The sequence below is a fragment of the Bufo gargarizans genome, chromosome 4 (genome assembly GCF_014858855.1).
Source record: "Bufo gargarizans isolate SCDJY-AF-19 chromosome 4, ASM1485885v1, whole genome shotgun sequence".
NCBI lineage: Eukaryota > Metazoa > Chordata > Amphibia > Anura > Bufonidae > Bufo > Bufo gargarizans.
In genome coordinates this window covers 37,772,247-37,793,289 of record NC_058083.1, presented here as the reverse complement: position 1 = coordinate 37,793,289, position 21,043 = coordinate 37,772,247, and the positions used below count along the sequence as shown (strand labels likewise).

Here is a 21,043-nt window from a genome sequence, read left to right as displayed (position 1 = left end):
GCGTCTGTAGTCGCGCATCTTCCGATCATGCTCCAGTGAGGGCATTAAGGACGGCACATTGTCTTTGTAACGGGGATCCAGCACGGTGGCCACCCAGTAGTCAGCACTTCTGAGCCCACGTCCAGACCCTGAAGGTGGGAAAAAAACGTGTCCTCATGCCTAGGCTGAAGATTCCCTAGAATCCCTAAAATGGTAAAAGGGGAAAAGAGGCAGCCTGCTCCCTCGAGACCTGGAGGGGGCAGGCGTCTCTCTAACAGCCTAGACAGACAACCACAAGAAAACAAAACCATCTTATCTTTACTGAGCAGGAATAGCAAATCCTTCCTTCTTCTGAGCCAGAAGAAGCTATAACCCGCACAGGACACTGGGAGTGGGCGTAATTTAAACTCAAACCAAGACCCCACCCAGTGCACCTGAAGGGAGGTGGATATAGCTCAATTCCAAAACAAAAACAAAAAGGCTACACACGTGCTGCTAACCTGGCAGAGCTTTGCACATAGCCTGAGCAGGGCATGACACAGGGCCAGGGATCGAGGGTGGCTAGGTGGGAATTTACGCTTTATCTCAAAGGTTTGTGAGATGGAGAACTGAACGCTTCCGTGTGACATGGTTGAGATGCTTGGTGACGGAGGTGGTGTTGTTAGTGGCACATCCTCTGTTTGCTGGGCGGCAGGTGCCAATGTTCATTTGCATTTGGTGTGCTCGGTCCCTGTTGACGGTGGCCAGTAGCAGGCGAACTGTTTTGGCGACAGCTGCCCTGCTTTTTCACCCTACTCCCGCTTTTGCTACGCTGTTGGCTCGGTCTCACCACTGCCTCTTCCTCCGAACTCTGAAAGTCAATGGCACGACCTTCATTCCATGTGGGGTCTAGGACCTCATCGTCCCCTGCATCGTCTTCCACTTAGTCTTCCTCCCTGACATCCTTTCGGGTATGCACACTGCTAAAAGACGCAGTAGTTGGCACTTGTGTTTCGTCATCATCAGAGACGTGCTGAGGTGGTATTCCCATGTCCTCATCGGGAAACATAAGTGGTTGTGCATCAGTGCATTCTACGTCTTCCACCCCTGGGGAAGGGCTAGGTGGATGCCCTTGGGAAACCCTGCCAGCAGAGTCTTCAAACAGCATAAGAGATTGCTGCATGACTTGAGCCTCAGACAGGTGCCCCGATATGCACAGGGGTGATGTGACAGACTGAAGGGCATTGGTTTTAGGCTCCACCTGTGCGCTTTCTGCAGAAGACTGGGTGGGAGATAATGTGAACGTGATGGATCCACTGTCGGCCGCCCAATTGACTAGCGCCTGTAATTGCTCAGGCCTTACCATCCTTAGAACGGCATTAGGCCCAACCAAATATCACTGTAGATTCTGGCGGCTACTGGTACCTGAGGTAGTAGGATTAGTAGGACGTGTAGCTGTGGCAGAATGGCCACGTCCTCTCCCTGCACCAGAAGCTCCACCAACACCACCACCACGACCATGACCGCGTCCCTTATTGGATGTTTGCCTCATAGTTAGCGTTCACGAAGCAAAGTAAAAAGTGGTTAAGTATGTTAAAAATAATTAACCGCCAATATAAACCCTGATGTAGGGTATTGCACTCTATTATTATTTTTTAAACTCTATATGACAGCGGTATTTGTGGCCTAAATGTGACAGTTACTTATGCAAGTCTAATCCCAGATGTGCAGTATATCAGAGGGTTTTTTCACCCCAGTAACCAAAAAGCTGTATTTCTGGCCTAAATGTGACAGTCACTTATGCATGTCTAATCCTAGATGTGCAGTATATCAGAGGCTTTTTTCACCCCAGTAACCAAAAAGCTGTATTTCTGGCCTAAATGTGACAGTCACTTATGCTTGTCTAATCCCAGATGTGCAGTATATTAGAGGGTTTTTTCCCGCTAACCAAAAATTTGTATTTCTGCCCTAAATGTGACAGTCACTTATGCTTGTCTAATCCCAGATGTGCAGTATATTAGAGGGTTTTTTCACCCTAACTAAAAAGCTGTATTTGTGTCCTAAATGTGACACTTGTGCATGTGTAATACCAGATTTGCAGTATATGAGAGACTTTTCCCCCCAGTATGCCAAACCTGTATTTCTGGACTTGCAGACATGCAGATAGCCTGTGCTGGTGCACTATCTTTGCATAAAATGGCTGCCGATCATGTATTGCTATTGACTAACTGAAGAAACAAAAGTTAGTTTTCAGCAGTAGATGGCTCAGGGCAGACTTAAAAAAATAAAACAGTTCTTCATCAGATTTCTCCCTGATCTCTCCCTCACAGCAGCTGCAGCCTCTCCCTACACTAATCCGAGCAGCGTGATGGGCGGCGCTACGTTACTCCAGCTTAACCGCCTCCGGACTGCCTAACGCAGGATTGCGGTCCGGAGGCGGTCGTTTCATTCCTCCTTGACGCGCCGGCGCATCATGTCTTGAGACGCGAGATTTCCTGTGAACGCGCGCACATAGGAGCGCGCGTTCACAGGATCGGGAGGTAAAAAAGTGCATCTACAGCCTGCCACCCTTGAAAGGTATATCAGACGCTGTTTTGTTAACAGCGTCTGATATACCTGTTACCTGGTCCTCTGGTGGTCCCTTTTGCTTGGATCGACCACCAGAGGACACAGGCAGCTCTGTAAGTAGCACCAAACACCATTACACTACACCCCCCACCCCCTGTCACTTATTAACCCCTTATTAACCCCTGATCACCCCATATAGACTCCCTGATCACCCCCATGTCATTGATCAACCCTCTGTAAGGCTCCATTCAGATGTCCGTATGTGTTTTGCGGATCCACGGATCTGCGGATCCGCAAAACACGGACACCACGGATCTGCAAAACACGGACACCGGACTTATTTTGTGGATCCGCACATTGCCAGAACTATATTGAAAATACCTTTTCTTGTCTGCAACTGCGGACAAGAAAAGGACATGTTCTATAGGCTCTACAAAAAACGCAGTGTTCGCCCGATCAGGCCTGATCTTGTGCGCACACTTGCGTTCAGTCCGCCCCACCGCAGTGACTAAATTATAATTTTTTTCTCTGATCACTGAAAAACACTGTAAAATTGCTGCCGCGCTATAAAAAGATCACTTTTGAGGGGCATGGCGAGTTCATAGAAGTCTTGTTTTTTCGTACAAAGTCTTATATTCCACTAACTTGTGACAAAAAAGAAAATCTCACATGAACTCACCATACTCACCAACTAGTGCCAAAAAATATATAAATATTCTAGGAACTCGCCATGCCCCTCACGGAATACCTTAGGGTGTCTTCTATCCAAAATGGGGTCACATGTGGGGTATTTATACTGCCCTGGCATTTTAGGGGCCCTAAAGAGTGAGAAGAAGTCTGGAATCCAAATGTCTAAAAATGCCCTCCTAAAAAGGTACTCATTGGCATTTGGGCCCCTTTGTGCACCTAGGCTGCAAAAAAGTGTCAGACATGTGGTATCGCCGTACTCAGGAGAAGTAGGGCAATGTGTTTTGGGGTGTATTTTTGCATATATCCATGCTGGGTGAGAGAAATATCTCTGTAAAATGGCAACTTTGTATAAAAAAAGGGAAAAGTTGTCTTTTACAGAGATATTTATCTCACCCAGCAAGGGTATATGTAAAAATACACCCCAAAACACATTGCCCTACTTCTTCTGAGTACGGCAATACCACATGTGTGACACTTTTTTGCAGCCTATGTGCACAAAGGGGCCCAAATTCTAAAGAGAATCTTTACGATTTCACAGGGCATTTTTTACGCATTTGGATTTCAAACTACTTCTCATGCTTTCGGTCCCCTAAAATGCCAGGGCAGTATAACTACCTCACAAGTGACCCCATTTTGGAAAGAAAATTTTTATTTTTGTCACAAGTTATTTGAATATGAGACTTTGTAAGAAAAATAAATAAATACAAAAAATTAATCATTTTCCGCTAACTTGTGACAAAAAATATAAACTTCCATGAACTCACTATGCCCATCAGCGAATACCTTAGGGTGTCTACTTTCCGAAATAGGGTCATTTGTGGGGTGTTTCTACTGTCTGGGCATTGTAGAACCTCAGGAAACATTACAGCTGCTCAGAATGTCAGAGCTGCTTCAAATTGCGGAAATTCACATTAGTTTGTAAACGCTATAACTTTTACCCAAACCAATAAATATACACTTATTGTATTTTTTTATCAGACATGTTGAAAAATAAATGTAGAGAAAAATATATAGAGAAATGTAGTTTTTTTTAAAAAAAATTACAACCGTAAGTGAAAAATGTCATTTTTTTGCAAATATTTTCGTAAATTTTGATTAATATAAAAAAAGTAAAAATGGCAGCAGCAATGAAATACCACCAAATGAAAGCTCTATTAGTGAGAAGAAAAGGAGGTAAAATTCATTTGGGTGGTAAGTTGTATGATTGAACAATAAACCGTGAAAGTAGTGTAGTGCAGAATTGTAAAAAGTAGTCTGGTCATTAAGGGGGTTTAAGCTAGGAGGGCTGAGGTGGTTAAATAGAGGCTGGGTCACATGCTGCAGTTTGCCAATCACAGCCATAGCAATAGTAGGCATGGCTGTGATGGCCTTTTGGGGCAAGTAGTATGACGCTTGTTGATTGGCTGCTTTGCAGCCTTTACAAAAGCGCCATAAAAGTCACCGAACACCGAACCCAAACTTTTACGCAAATGTTCGGGTTCGGGTCCGGGTGCCGAAAACCCTAAAGTTCGGTACGAACCCGAAACTTTACAGTTCGGGTTTGCTCAACTCTACTCATGAGTCCTCACAATGTATTCCACTGCCGATTTATAGGTACACAGGGTGGGAACCAGTGTAGTGTATAGTAAAAGTGGTGCTTCATACTCACTTGCGTTTTAACGCTGTGCTTCCACAAACCAGCAATAAAATGCATTGAGGCAACTCTTCTTTGAGTCCTCTCCATTATGTGAGTGAGTTTGGGAGTCCTCTCAATGCATTTTACTGCTGGTTTGCTGGAGCACACCATTAAATTGCAAGTGAGTGTGAAGCTAAAAATTACATAATTAGACTCAGCACCACTTACACTATACACTGAATACTCTAGTTTGGGGGGTGTTCTCTAAGTAACCACAGAAAGTAGGGCCAGGAGACAGCAGGGGTGTGCATTTTCTATTAAGCCTAGGTGACTTCGTGACTAGGGAAGAGCGAACCCGAACTGTATAGTTCGGGTTCGTACCGAATTTTGGGGTGTCCGTGACACGGACCCGAACCCGGACATTTTCGTAAAAGTCCGGGTTCGGGTTTGGTGTTCGTCGCTTTCTTGGCGCTTTTTGAAAGGCTGCAAAGCAGCCAATCAACAAGCGTCATACTACTTGCCCCAAGAGGCCGTCACAGCCATGCCTACTATTGGCATGGCTGTGATTGGCCAGAGCACCATGTGACCCAGCCTCTATTTAGGCTGGAGTCACATAGCGCCGCCCGTCACTCTGCTCTGATTAGCGTAGGGAGAGGTTACGGCTGCGACAGTAGGGCGAGATTAGGCAGATTAACTCCTCCAAAGGACTTGATTAATTGATCGATCTGCAGCTGTGGATCATTGAGCTGCTGATACTCAATTGCTCACTGTTTTTAGGCTGCCCAGACCGTTTGTCAGTCACTTTTTTCTGGGGTGATCGGCGGCCATTTTGTGTCTTGTGGTGTGCCAGCACAAGCTGCGACCAAGTGCATTTAACCCTTAATGGTGTGGTTGTTTTTTGGCTAATTCCTACATCAGTGTGAAGCTGTCACACCAAGTGCATTTAACCAACAATAGTCTGGTTATTTTTTGGCCATATACTACATCAGAGGCAAGCTGCGCCTGTCACCAAGTGTATTTAACCCTCAATGGTGTGGTTGTTTTTTGGCTAAAGCCTACATCAGGGTGAAGCTGTCACACCAAGTGCATTTAACCAGCAATAGTCAGTTTATTTTTTGGCCATATACTACATTAGGGGCAACCTGCGCCTGTCACCAAGTGCATTTAACCCTCAATGGTGTGGTTGTTTATTGGCTAAAGCCTACATCAGGGTGAAGCTGTCACACCAAGTGCATTTAACCAGCAATAGTCTGTTTATTTTTTGGCCATATACTACATCAGGGGCAAGCTGCGCCTGTCACCAAGTGCATTTAACCCTCAGTAGTGTGGTTGGTCAAGCTGTCACACCAAGTGCATTTAACCAACAATAGTCTGTTTATTTTTTGGCCATATACTACATCAGGGGCAAGCTGCGCCTGTCACCAAGTGCATTTAACCCTCAGTAGTGTGGTTGGTCAAGCTGTCACACCAAGTGCATTTAACCATCCCTAAAAGGGTATATCAGATTCAAGGTGCACATAGGGTCATTCTGAATAACTTCACACACACGCTACTGTGCATATCCCAGTCTAATTCTGTCCGTAAAACGTATACCTGTCACCCAGCGCCTAAATACTAGGCCTCAAATTTATATCCTGCTAAATCTGTCGTTACTGCTGTACTGTTGTGGCTGGGCAAGTTATTTAGTGTCCGTCAAAGCACAGTTTTTGTTCTGGGTTGAAATACAATTCCCAATTAGCAATTTCCTTATTTAGTGGTTTCTGCTGTATCAGGCCTACTTTAAATTTATCCCTAAAAGGGTATATCAGATTCAAGGTGCACATAGGGTCATTCTGAATAACTTCACACACACGCTACTGTGCATATCCCAGTCTAATTCTGTCCGTAAAACGTATACCTGTCACCCAGCGCCTAAATACTAGGCCTCAAATTTATATCCTGCTAAATCTGTCGTTACTGCTGTACTGTTGTGGCTGGGCAAGTTATTTAGTGTCCGTCAAAGCACAGTTTTTGTTCTGGGTTGAAATACAATTCCCAATTTAGCAATTTCCTAATTCAGTGTTTTCTGCTGTATCAGAGCTTTTTTAAATCTATCCCTAAAAGGGTATATCAGATTCAAGGTGCACATAGGGTCATTCTGAATAACTTCACACACACGCTACTGTGCATTTCCAAGTCTAATTCTGTCAGTAAACCTATACCGGTCACCCAGCGCCTAAATACTAGGCCTCAAATTTATATCCAGCTAAATCTGATGTTACTGCTGTACTGTTGTGGCTAGGCAAGTTATTTAGTGTCCGTCAAAGCACATTTTTTGTTCTGGGTTGAAATACAATTCCCAATTTAGCAATTTCCTAATTTAGTGGTTTCTGCTGTATCAGAGCTATTTTAAATCTATCCCTAAAAGGTTATATCAGATTCAAGGTGCACATAGGGTCATTCTGAATAACTTCACACACACGCTACTGTGCATTTCCAAGTCTAATTTTGTCAGTAAACCTATACCTGTCACCCAGCGCCTAAATACTAGGCCTCAAATTTATATCCAGCTAAATCTGTCGTTACTGCTGTCCTGTTGTGGCTGGGCAAGTTATTTAGTGTCTGTCAAAGCACATTTTTTGTTCTGGGTTGAAATACAATTCCCAATTTAGCAATTTCCTAATTTAGTGTTTTCTGCTGTATCAGAGCTATTTTAAATCTATCCCTAAAAGGGTATATCAGATTCAAGGTGCACATAGGGTCATTCTGAATAACTTCACACACACGCTACTGTGCATTTCCAAGTCTAATTCTGTCAGTAAACCTATACCTGTCACCCAGCGCCTAAATACTAGGCCTCAAATTTATATCCAGCTAAATCTGTGGTTACTGCTGTGCTTGCATTAGTGTAATACGGTACCTAAATAGATAGCCAGATAGTGTTAGGTGTCTGTAAAAAAAGTCCTGAATTTGAATTCAATACATTGGGCCAAATAATATTTTTGTTGTTGTGGTGAACGATAACAATGAGGAAAACATCTAGTAAAGGACGCGGACGCGGACATGGTCGTGGTGGTGTTAGTGGACCCTCTGGTGCTGGGAGAGGACGTGGCCGTTCTGCCACAGCCACACGTCCTAGTGTACCACTACCTCAGGTCCCAGTAGCCGCCATAATTTACAGCGATATTTGGTGGGGCCCAATTCCGTTCTAAGGATGGTAAGGCCTGAGCAGGTACAGGCATTAATCAATTGGGTGGCCGACAGTGGATCCAGCACGTTCACATTATCTCCCACCCAGTCTTCTGCAGAAAGCGCACAGATGGCGCCTGAAAACCAAGCCCATCAGTCTGTCACATCACCCCCATGCATACTAGGGAAACTGTCTGAGCCTCAAGTTATGCAGCAGTCTCTTATGCTGTTTGAAGACTCCGCTGGCAGGGTTTCCCAAGGGCATCCACCCAGCCCTTCCCCAGCGGTGGAAGACATAGAATGCACTGACGCACAACCACTTATGTTTCTTGATGATGAGGACATGGGAATACCACCTCAGCATGTCTCTGATGATGACGAAACACAGGTGCCAACTGCTGCGTCTTTCTGCAGTGTGCAGACTGAACAGGAGGTCAGGGATCAAGACTGGGTGGAAGACGATGCAGGGGACGATGAGGTCCTAGACCCCACATGGAATGAAGGTCGTTCCACTGACTTTCACAGTTCGGAGGAAGAGGCAGTGGTGAGACCGAGCCAACAGCGTAGCAAAAGAGGGAGCAGTGGGCAAAAGCAGAACACCCGCCGCCAAGAGACTCCGCCTGCTACTGACCGCCGCCATCTGGGACCGAGCACCCCAAAGGCAGCTTCAAGGAGTTCCCTGGCATGGCACTTCTTCAAACAATGTGCTGACGACAAGACCCGAGTGGTTTGCACGCTGTGCCATCAGAGCCTGAAGCGAGGCATTAACGTTCTGAACCTGAGCACAACCTGCATGACCAGGCACCTGCATGCAAAGCATGAACTGCAGTGGAGTAAACACCTTAAAACCAAGGAAGTCACTCAGGCTCCCCCTGCTACCTCTTCTGCTGCTGCCGCCTCGGCCTCTTTCTCCGCCTCTGGAGGAACGTTGGCACCTGCCGCCCAGCAAACAGGGGATGTACCACCAACACTACCACCACCTCCGTCACCAAGCATCTCAACCATGTCACACGGCAGCGTTCAGCTCTCCATCTTACAAACATTTGAGAGAAAGCGTAAATTCCCACCTAGCCACCCTCGATCCCTGGCCCTGAATGCCAGCATTTCTAAACTTCTGGCCTATGAAATGCTGTCATTTAGGCTGGTGGACACAGACAGCTTCAAACAGCTCATGTCGCTTGCTGTCCCACAGTATGTTGTTCCCAGCCGGCACTACTTCTCCAAGAGAGCCGTGCGTACCCTGCACAACCAAGTATCCGATAAAATCAAGTGTGCACTGCGCAACGCCATCTGTGGCAAGGTCCACCTAACCACAGATACGTGGACCAGTAAGCACGGCCAGGGACGCTATATCTCCCTAACTGCACACTGGGTAAATGTAGTGGCAGCTGGGCCCCAGGCGGAGAGCTGTTTGGCGCACGTCCTTCCGCCGCCAAGGATCACAGGGCAACATTCTTTGCCTCCTGTTGCCACCTCCTCCTACTCGGCTTCCTCCTCCTCTTCTTCCACCTGCTCATCCAGTCAGCCACTCACCTTCACCACCAACTTCAGCACAGCCCGGGGTAAACGTCAGCAGGCCATTCTGAAACTCATATGTTTGGGGGACAGGCCCCACACCGCACAGGAGTTGTGGCGGGGTATAGAACAACAGACCGACGAGTGGTTGCTGCCGGTGAGCCTCAAGCCCGGCCTGGTGGTGTGCTATAATGGGCGAAATCTCGTTGCAGCTCTGGGACTAGCCGGTTTGACGCACATCCCTTGCTTGGCGCATGTGCTGAATTTGGTGGTGCAGAAGTTCATTCACAACTACCCCGACATGTCAGAGCTGCTGCATAAAGTGCGGGCCGTCTGTTCGCGCTTCCGGCGTTCACATCCTGCTGCTGCTCGCCTGTCTGCGCTACAGCGTAACTTCGGCCTTCCCGCTCACCGCCTCATATACGACGTGCCCACCAGGTGGAACTCCACCTTGCACATGCTGGACAGACTGTGCGAGCAGCAGCAGGCCATAGTGGAGTTTCAGCTGCAGCACGCACGGGTCAGTCGCACTACAGAACAGCACCACTTCACCACCAATGACTGGGCCTCCATGCGAGACCTGTGTGCCCTGTTGCGCTGTTTCGAGTACTCCACCAACATGGCCAGTGGCGATGACGCCGTTATCAGCGTTACAATACCACTTCTATGTCTCCTTGAGAAAACACTTAGGGCGATGATGGAAGAGGAGGTGGCCCAGGAGGAGGAGGAGGAGGAAGAGGGGTCATTTTTAGCACTTTCAGGCCAGTCTCTTCGAAGTGACTCAGAGGGAGGTTTTTTGCAATAACAGAGGCCAGGTACAAATGTGGCCAGCCAGGGTCCACTACTGGAGGACGAGGAGGACAAGGATGGGGAGGAGGTGGAGGAGGATGAGGATGAAGCATGGTCACAGCGGGGTGGCACCCAACGCAGCTCGGGCCCATCACTGGTGCGTGGCTGGGGTGAAAGGCAGGACGATGATGATACGCCTCCCACAGAGGACAGCTTGTCCTTACCCCTGGGCAGCCTGGCACACATGAGCGACTACATGCTGCAGTGCCTGCGCAACGACAGCAGAGTTGCCCACATTTTAACGTGTGCGGACTACTGGGTTGCCACCCTGCTGGATCCACGGTACAAAGACAATGTGCCCACCTTACTTCCTGCACTGGAGCATGATAGGAAGATGCGCGAGTACAAGCGCACGTTGGTAGACGCGCTACTGAGAGCATTCCCAAATGTCACAGGGGAACAAGTGGAAGCCCAAGGCCAAGGCAGAGGAGGAGCAAGAGGTCGCCAAGGCAGCTGTGTCATGGCCAGCTCCTCTGAGGGAAGGGTTAGCATGGCAGAGATGTGGAAAACTTTTGTCAACACGCCACAGCTAACTGCACCACCACCTGATACGCAACGTGTTAGCAGGAGGCAACATTTCACTAACATGGTGGAACAGTATGTGTGCACACCCCTCCACGTACTGACTGATGGTTCGGCCCCATTCAACTTCTGGGTCTCCAAATTGTCCACGTGGCCAGAGCTAGCCTTTTATGCCTTGGAGGTGCTGGCTTGCCCGGCGGCCAGCGTTTTGTCTGAACGTGTAATCAGCATGGCAGAGGGCGTCATTACAGACAAACGCAGCCGCCTGTCTACAGCCAATGTGGACAAGCTGACGTTCATAAAAATGAACCAGGCATGGATCCCACAGGACCTGTCCATCCCTTGTGCAGATTAGACATTAACTACCTCCCCTTAACCATATATTATTGTACTCCAGGGCAATACCTCATTCAATCCTATTTTTATTTTCATTTTACCATTATATTGCGAGGCTACCCAAAGTTGAATGAACCTCTCCTGTGTCTGGGTGCCGGGGCCTAAATATATGCCAATGGACTGTTCCAATGTTGGGTGACGTGAATTCTGATTCTCTGCTATGACATGCAGACTGATTCTCTGCTGACATGAAGCCAGATTGTCTGTTACAGGACCTCTCTCCTCTGCCTGGGTGCCTGGGCCTAAATATATGACAATGGACTGTTGCAGTGGTGGCTGACGTAAAGCCTGATTCTCTGCTATGACATGCAGACTAATTCTCTGCTGACATGAAGCCAGATCCTCTGTTACGGGACCTCTCTCCTCTGCCTGGGTGCTGGGCCTAAATATATGCCAATGGACTGTTGCAGTGGTGGCTGACAATATATGCCAATGGACTGTTGCAGTGGTGGCTGACGTGAAGCCTGATTCTCTGCTATGACATGCAGACTGATTCTCTGCTGACATGAAGCCAGATCCTCTGTTACGGGACCTCTCTCCTCTGCCTGGGTGCTGGGCCTAAATATATGCCAATGGACTGTTACAGTGGTGGCTGACGTGATGCCTGATTCTCTGCTATGACATGCAGACTGATTCTCTGCTGACATGAAGCCAGATTCTCTGTTACGGGACCTCTCTCCTCTGCCTGGGTGCCGGGGCCTAAATATCTGAGAATGGACTGTTCCAGTGGTGTGTGACGTGAAGCCAGATTCTCTTCTATGGGACCTCTCTCCAATTGATATTGGTTAATTTTTATTTATTTTATTTTTATTTTTATTCATTTCCCTATCCACATTTGTTTGCATGGGATTTACCTACATGTTGCTGCCTTTTGCAGCCCTCTAGCCCTTTCCTGGGCTGTTTTACAGCCTTTTTAGTGCCGTAAAGTTCGGGTCCCCATTGACTTCAATGGGGTTCGGGTTCGGGACGAAGTTCGGATCGGGTTCGGATCCCGAACCCGAACATTTCCGGGAAGTTCGGCCGAACTTCTCGAACCCGAACATCCAGGTGTCCGCTCAACTCTATTTGTGACTAAATGATAACTTCATAGCTGCTGCACACAGTGCTCTACCAAGCTGTAAGAGGATGCAGAAGTCATAACTGGCTAATATAGTTAAAAAAATATATAGCAAACAATAATAAATCAGGAATACTTCTTAAGTGAATTAATGTCCACCCTTTCTATCTAAATGGACTACAAATTCTGGACTGTTTAAAAGGATTTGTGCAGGATTAAGAAAATATGACTAATTCCTAGTTGTGTTGGGTATTGCAGCTGAACTCCATTAAATTGAAAAAAGCTGAGCTACAATGCTACACAAAATAGAAGGAAAGCTGTGACACAATTTCTAAAAGAAAGCAGCCACATTTTCTTAATCCTGGACCAAACTCCTTCCAGTTTCGTATTTAAAAATTCAATATAATGCAATAATATAATTGCAACATATTATCAAACCCCAGGGCAGGCTGAAATTCACAACAAAACCACAGGGTGACCAAAAATTTAGAAATGTACATAGACATCTTATGACAGAGTATGACAAAATAATTTTATTTTCCAAGCTGGTCATCTTCTGCCACATATCTTGGGATATTTTGAGCAAAAGGTAAAAGATATATTAGTATGAGATAATTTTACCTCCATGAATGTTTTATGAGGTTTTGACATGTCCAGCATGAGAACATTTCCAATGATCGGTAAAGGCTTTGGTCCAGGTGGAAAATTTTTGTACTTTCCTTGATTCTTAAAAACAATGGCCAAAAAAAGGATGACAACAAATGAGAGCAGAACTGTGATCAGGTCCATGGTGAACGGGAGCTCTGTAAAATTTAGACGGTCTGTAAAAGAAAACAGGACAAGAATGATTCTTGTTTGGAATTTAATTTTCCTTTTTGTGAGACTTTTAAATATGAAACAAACTGAAAGGTTTCCTCTTAAATTTCTATATTATTGATAACAATAGTGTGTCTACTTTTTCTACTGTTGATTTCCCCGATGTATATAAAAAGCAATTTTGCAGAGTACTAAATGATCAATATCCTAGATTTTTGGTTTGAACCTCCTATGCAGACCTATGTGTCCGTGGTTACAGACTACAAACAAGCCTTGTGTACTTATGTGTTATCCTGCTCTTTCTTGCCCCTTCTTTTTGATGGATATAGAAGATTGGGGGCCAACTAGCCACATTACCTTAGTCAGAGTAAAGTTTGACATAAAGATTAGATCTATGTTGACTAGAGATGGCCTTGTGGTTTGACCCGGCGGTTCGCCGAACAGGCGAACATATTGCGATGTCCGCCAACGCCATATTCTTTTGAATTGTGCCGAATTTTGACCCATGACACATCCATCAGGTGGTACAGGACAGCCAATTAAGACGTTTCAGCACATGGACACACCCTCTACCCTATAAATAAACCCGATCTGGCCACTATTTTACATTCAGTCTTTTGCCAGTGTAGGGAGAGGTTGCTGTGTGGATCCGGGACAGACTGTTAGAGACACCAAACACTAGCTAATAGGGCCACAAAAGTCCTTTTAAGGACTGGTATAGGTGTGCTATCGATAGGTGTGACATACTGAGGGGTGTGATATACTTATAATATAGTTTCTAACTCAGAAAGTATATTATAGTGCATTTGTATTGTGCAGCAGTTGTGTGCAGTTCTGCTGTGATACCGCAGCTATATAGAGGGACAAATGGTATTGGAACAACTAATTGCAACTGTTATGATATTCCAGTTGCTGCCCAAAAAACTGATTGAGGTAGGGGTGTTATATACCTATAATATAATTTATATATAGTGGATGTGCAGCATTTGTGTGTGGTTCTGCTAAGATATCACAGCTATACAGAGGGACAAACGCTACTGGAACAACTAATTTCAACTGGTGTGATATACCAGTTGCCCACAAAATAAACTGATTGAGGCAGGGGTGTGATATACCTATAATATGATTTATATATAGTGCATTTGTATTGTGCAGCATTTGTGTGCGGTTCGGCTGAGATACCGCAGGTATACAGGGGGACAAACGTCATTGGAACAACTAATTTCAACTGGTGTGATATACCAGTTGCCCCCCCAAAAAACTGATTGAGGCAGTGGTGTAATATTCCTATAATATAATTTCTATATAGTGCATTTGTATTGTGCAGCATTTGTGTGTGATTCTGCTAAGATACCGCAGCTATACAGAGGGTCAAACGCTATTGGAACAACTAATTGCAACTGGTGTGATATACCTGTTGTTGCCCCCAAATAAACTGATTAAGGGGTTTGCTATACCTGCTTCCAGCATATACTCATTAAGGGGATTCTATATGCCTGCTTCCACAAATACTGCTCTTCTATAGGGACTTAGTCACAGAGTCATTTTGAAAAGGACAGGCAGAGGAAGAGGCAGACTATTCCACAGGGGTGGTAGGAGTCGGGCAGGTGCACCAGGCAGGAGCCTAAGTTGGAAGTTGGAGAAGGTGCGTGTGATTATGTCAAAGAACGCACCAGAGTTGGTTCAGTGGCTCACTCAGCCTTCTGCTTCTGCACCCTCCTCATCCTCTGTATCAGCACCCTCCTCACTCTCTGCTGTGTGCACCCCCAAAGACACCACCACCACCATAGCCCCTCCACTCGAGTCAGAGGAATTATTTCCCCATCAATTTCCAGACCTTACCGATGCACAGCCATTCTTGGCATTGGATGAGGAAGAGGAGGTAGCAACAGCCGCCACCCAGCGATCTGACGACAGTACCCAGATCAGCCTCTGTTGCTGCCTACTCCGAGATCTCTAATGTCGGTGTTGGTGAAGGTGACAATGATGACGTGTCAATGGACGTCACGTGGGTGCCCACAAGAGAGAAACAGGAGGGGAGTTCAGAGGGAGTGACGGAGCAGCAGATAGGGAGGAGAAGGAGGAGAAGCAGGCAAAACTCTTAGTGCACAGGGGGCAAAAATCTGACTACAAATGTATCTGGAGTGAGCCATCCACCATGCACGGTCACATCTGGCGCTCCCAGGATGCCGGCAGATGGCTCCGTAGTGTGGGCTTTTTTTAACGTGTCAGCTGCTGACAATAGTGTTGCCATCTTCAGACTGGGCTGTCAACGCATAAGTCGCGGTAAGCCCAACACTCACCTAGGGACGACCGCCTTAAGAAGGCACCTGGCCTCCCATCACCGAGCCCAGTGGGAGAAACACAGTCAGAACCCACAAAGCCACACTCCCGGCACTCCACGTCCTACCTCTTCTCCTCTCTCCTCCCATTTGTCCTCCACTCCACCTTCCACCGTGCTGTCATCGTGTTCATCTGGCAAAAGGCAGGCTTCCGTGGCCCAAATGTTCAAACATATAAAGTTGATGATGCCGGATAATCCCGCCAACCACTGCCATATAAACTGGTGGACTCGGAGGCCTTTAGAAAATTTGTGGCCATTGGCACACCGCAATAGCAGGTCCCCGTAAGGAAATATTTCTACCAGAATGGCATCCCAGAGCTATGTGGCCATGTTCAGCGACAAGTGAATGTATATCTTGCACACAGTGTCGGTGCCAAGATACATCTGACAAGAGACACATGGTCTAACAAACAAGGGCAGGGAAGGCACATAACTTTTACTGCCCACTGGGTGAACCTTCTGATGGCCATCAAGCATGTAACCCGTGGCAGTCATGTGGATTTGGTGTTACCTCCACGGATGGCATGCAGGCCTGCCTCTTCTTTTCTTCCTCCTACTCCATCCTCCATCTTCTCCTTGGCTGACTCCTCCTTTTCCACTGCTACCATGTCTTTTGCTGCACCTCCCAAGCTCCCCAGAACCTATATGACATGCCAGGTGAGATGTTACCATACTGTGCTGCGGCTGTTGTGCCTGGAAGTCAAGAGTCACACCTGTCCTGCACTGTTTCAGCATTGCGGTCACAGGCTGATCAGTGGCTAACCCGGTTTAATTTGACAGTTGGTAAAGTGGTGTGTGACAATGGTGCCAATCTGCTGAGCGCGCTAAAACAGGGAAAATTGACACACGTGACGTGAATGGCACACATCCTGATCTTAGTCACGCAGTGATTCGTTGCCAAATACCCGGGAACCCAGGACATCTTGCGGCAGGCCAGGAAAATCTCTGGCCATTTTAGAAGATCTTACATGGCCATGGCTCGACTTGCTGACGTTCAGCGGCGACACCACTTGCCCGTCAGAGGTCTGATTTTTGACTGCCCAACGCGCTGGAACTCCACCTTGTATATGCTTGATAGACTTCTCCAGCAGAAACGTGCCGTTAACCTCTACCTGTACGAACTCTGTAGTAGGACAGGTTCTGGGGAGCTTGGTTTTTCTCTACCTCGCCAGTGGCTGCTCATGCGCGATGCATGCAGACTTCTGCGGCCATTTGATGATATCACCAAACTGGTCAGTCGCAGCCAGGGCGCTATCAGTGATATTGTACCTTATGCCTTCTTTCTGGAGCATGCATTGCATTGTGTCATTGATCAAGCCATCGAGGAGCAGGAGGATGAGGAAGTCCCAATGCTGAATGAATTCAAGGGGGGGGGGGGGGCGACTCCATCTGAGACAAGTCAGCAGGAGTCTGAAGAGGAGTCAGAGGAGGATGGTGCCTGGGGGGGGGGGGGGAGCAAGAAGAGCAGGCTTTAAACTTTTCTGGGATCCCTGGAGTTGTCCATGGATTGGGGCAGGAGACAGAGGATTACATTCTCCTGGGCAATGAGCAGGAGCCAGGCCGCTCCACCACTTCCAATTTAGTGTAACTGGGGGCCTTCATGCTCCAGTGTTTGAAGAGTGACCCCAATATAAAAAGCATAAAGGGCAAGGACCAGTACTGGGTAACACCATACTTAGACCCCCGGTACAAACACAAAATGGCAGACATGTTACCAGCATCACAGAGGGCTGTCAGAATGAAGCATTTCCAGGCTTTGCTTCGAGAGATGCTGCATTCTGCTGTTGCGGGCGCTGGCAAAGGAATTTCAACCCACAGAAAAACAGTTGTGAGTACCAATCCTACAGCGCATGCAAGAAGAGGGCGTTTTGAAGATGTGTTAATCACTTCAGATATGAGATCATTCTTGCAACCAACCCATCGACAGCCGCCCTCCTGATCCAACCTCAGGGAATGCCTAGACCGACAGGTGTCTGACTACATGTGGAAGCTCTGAGAAGCGAGGAACCCCTTGACTACTGGGTGTGCAGGCTTGACCTGTGGCCAGAGCTGACACAATTTGCCATAGAACTCTTGGCTTGCCCTTTGTCGAGTATCCTGTCTGAAAGGACATTCAGCGCAGCAGAGTGGATCGTGACCAATAAATGCACTCGCCTATCACTTCTAAATATGAATGAGGCATGGATCTCGGAGATATTCAACACCTGTGATGACCATGTTTAATTGAATTTCCTCATGCCAGCCCACAGATATCCGCCACCACCCAGAACAAAGAATGGTCCCTGTCTTATGTAAATACAGTGGCCTAAAAGGCCTTTTCGGTTGGCCCTAATGGTTGGGACCTTGGAGGAATTCAACACCTCTAATGACCACGTGTTATCGAATTTCAACTATTATTATTCGGTTTTTTTAAGAGGGGGGATTTTGTTAGCCATGTTTTTATTCCAATTTTATATTTTTTGTTCTTTTAAACATATGTATTTGACATATACATTTTACTGCATGCCAGTACAAATATATCTATTGACCGTCTAATATTCCTCCGGCCACTTAATCACTTGATCTTTTCTGTACGGTGAAAGCATAATTTTTGGGACCTGTAATCTAACTGGCCAACAGTAAAATTATTATATGGTGAACTCCAGATTATCAATTGTTCTTTTCTGTACGGTGAATTAATAATTTTTGTGGCCTGTAGTAAAATTGATATACATTGACCGTCTAATATACCTCACGCCACATGATCACTTGATCTTTTCTGTACGGTGAATGCCTAATTGTTGGGGCCTCGGAGGAATTCAACACCTATGACGACCATGTGTTATCGAATGCAACCTATTATCATTTGGGGTTTATTCAAGAGGTGGGATTTTGTTAGCCAATAGCCATGTTTTTAATCAATTTTTTTTATTTTTAGTTATTTTAAACATATGTGTTTGACATGTATTTGTACTGGCCTGCAGTAAAATTGATATCCAATGACCATCTAATATACCTCGAGCCAAATAATCACTTGATGTTTTCTGTCCGGTGAATGCCTAGTGTTTGGGGCCTGTACTCCCGTGGCCTAAAATAACATTTTTCTAGGGTCCAGCATGGCACATTTTTGATAGTTCCCTGCATAAAAATGGCACTTGGTTAAAATATATATTTTAGGGGGATTTCTTGCCATTGATCCCCCTCTGGTATGTCACTGTCTATGTTGTGGGACGATTTGTGCACTTCTTGTAAGTATTTGGTGGCTGCAAATATGACCTGAAGGTTTTTCAGGTTTTCCTGCTATTAAAGTGAATAGGGCCCACAGCTAACTTGCGGTTCGAGAACATTTGATCGTGCTTGCAAATCGTCCCGGTCGATGTTCGTCCATCACTAATGTTGACTGCATTCGCCAATTTCACCAGGTATAGTATCTCCAGGCTCTCCCCTGACATCAGCCATTTAATTTCAACATCTCATAATTTTGTACTTAAATGGCATAGGTACCTATTGCCCCCTCTAAGACACCAGGGCTCAGGTGGGAATACTAACTCTACACTCCCTATAGCTGCATTGAACTCTATTGCTGTACAGTATTAGTATCCCAGGCACAGACAATAAACAGTGCATGTGCAAGAACAGGACCTTGTACCCTCAAATGCCTACAAATTAACCAGTAATTGTGAAATAAGTAAATAATTAGTTCACTGCCTTCCATGCATTCTAATAGAAAGTAGAAAGCTTGCAGCTACTTTCATGGTGGTAGTGTGCCTACATTATTGAGTAAATTTAAGTAATTTGATTTACAAAAAATTAAGAGCATTAGGGTAAATTTATCAGGGCCTGCATCCCAGAATTCTGACTTTAAAAACTCTCAAAATATGAAAAAAAAAACTCTCAAAATAGGGTTTTGAGCCTTTTGGGACTTATTTGCTCAACCATTATGAGACATTTAGCATTTTATACTCACTCCAGTTTTAAAAAGTAGCTGGGAAATTGGCTATGGCTAGCCTGTCGAGCTGATTTAACACAGATTTATAATTTGCAACCTTTTAAAAAGTCTGCAAAAATAGTGCAATCTTACTCCAGTAAAAGGTTGGTGTAGAAAATGGAGTAACATCTCAAGACAGAAGTGTTAGGCTACTTTCACATTTGTGTTTTTGCTGTACGCTTACAGCGGCTTTGTGTCCGACATGGGAACACAACAAACCAGAACAGAATAATTTCTGGTGCACTCCCTTCCAGTTTGTTAAGCTTTGTCCCTATTGACAATGAATGAAGATCTGTTTCCATACACCATTAAAATGTACAAGCTCCTCTGTACCTCAGTAGTTTATTTTTTTAAAGTGGAAAACCATTTTAAAACTTAGAACTGAACTCAGCTTCGGTTCGGAGGTACCAGTTCGAGCCAAAGCCAAGTTTGGTTCCAAGTTTTAAAGTGTCTTTTGACTTTAAAAATCAACTACTGAAGTTACTCAAAGAAGAAGTCCTGTGTGACTTCTCCAATAACTGACTTCAGATCATCAGAGCCTATACAATTTAATGTTCTATGGAGACGGATCTCCATACAGTATTAACCCGAAGTTTTGCACATAGGTAGTAGGTACTTAACATTCGCTCAACACTATTACCCATCAAATATGCTGAGAAGAATTGGTCGGACAAAAAAAACAGCTCACAACATTTTTTTTCAGCTGATTCCTGGCATTCTATGCCAGAACAGACTTCTGGAGAGCACAACCACATGTAAAATTAACCTAAATTTGGATCAAATTATAGCAATACATACACCCTCAAAACTGACTTGAAAATCTCCCTTCATGATAAAACTTCCCCTGTGTGCCTTACTTTGTGCAGTGTGGAGAGTTCAAAAGAAAAATCCTCCAGTGGAGACAGTGCGGAGAGTTCAGAATAACAATCCTCCGGTGGAGACAGTGTGGAGAGTTCAGAATAACAATCCTCCGGTGGAGACAGTGTGGAGAGTTCAGAAGAACAACCCTCTAGTGGAGTCAGTGTGGAGAGTTCAGAAGAGGAATCCTCCGCTGGAGACTCTTATTTTCTGTCCTCACGTTGCTTTTAATGCTTTCAGAGAATATTTAAATCATGAGCTTATGACTTGATTAGATTCTTAACATCTGCAGAACCTGCTCCACCACCCTACCAGGGGAGACAGGACAGACAGGTGAGGAAATAAGTCAGTGATTTCTAGTATCATTACTCTCTGTTGTTGCATAAGTTAACCCTTTCCTTTCCAAAATCAGATGTGGATCATAACAGGAAAGAAAGTGTTAAGTGCAGATATTTCTCCATTGTTTTCAATCCACTCCTGCCTTTCACTTAAAAAACAGCATAAAAAGACCTGAACGTGTGGCAGCACCCTAAGTGATTTAATTTTGCTAATATTGTCGAATATCTTTGTGTAAAGCAGTTTATAGCCACGGCTGCAGACATCACTCCCTCCTACTCCTATTACCAGACACAACTCAAAAAAGGTTTTTTACCAAAATATTTTTCTATATCTGGATTCCTAACATTTAAGCACTAAGGAATAATATTAATTAGCTGACTA

The 21,043-nt window shown here is 45.6% G+C and overlaps 1 protein-coding gene across 1 annotated transcript in view; it reads right to left on the bottom strand.

Annotated features, from left to right (window-relative positions):
- Positions 1 to 20,670, bottom strand: part of LOC122934372 (cytochrome P450 2C14-like) — a 106,128-nt gene extending 85,458 nt beyond the window's left edge. The window contains exons 1-2 of the mRNA XM_044289784.1: positions 20,323 to 20,670; positions 12,960 to 13,159 (exon numbers count right to left, since the gene is read on the bottom strand). Of these exons, the coding sequence (XP_044145719.1) occupies positions 12,960 to 13,127 (168 nt within the window). The 5' untranslated portion in view covers positions 13,128 to 13,159; positions 20,323 to 20,670. The remainder of the gene's footprint in view (positions 1 to 12,959; positions 13,160 to 20,322) is intronic.
- Positions 20,671 to 21,043: the final 373 nt, after the last annotated feature.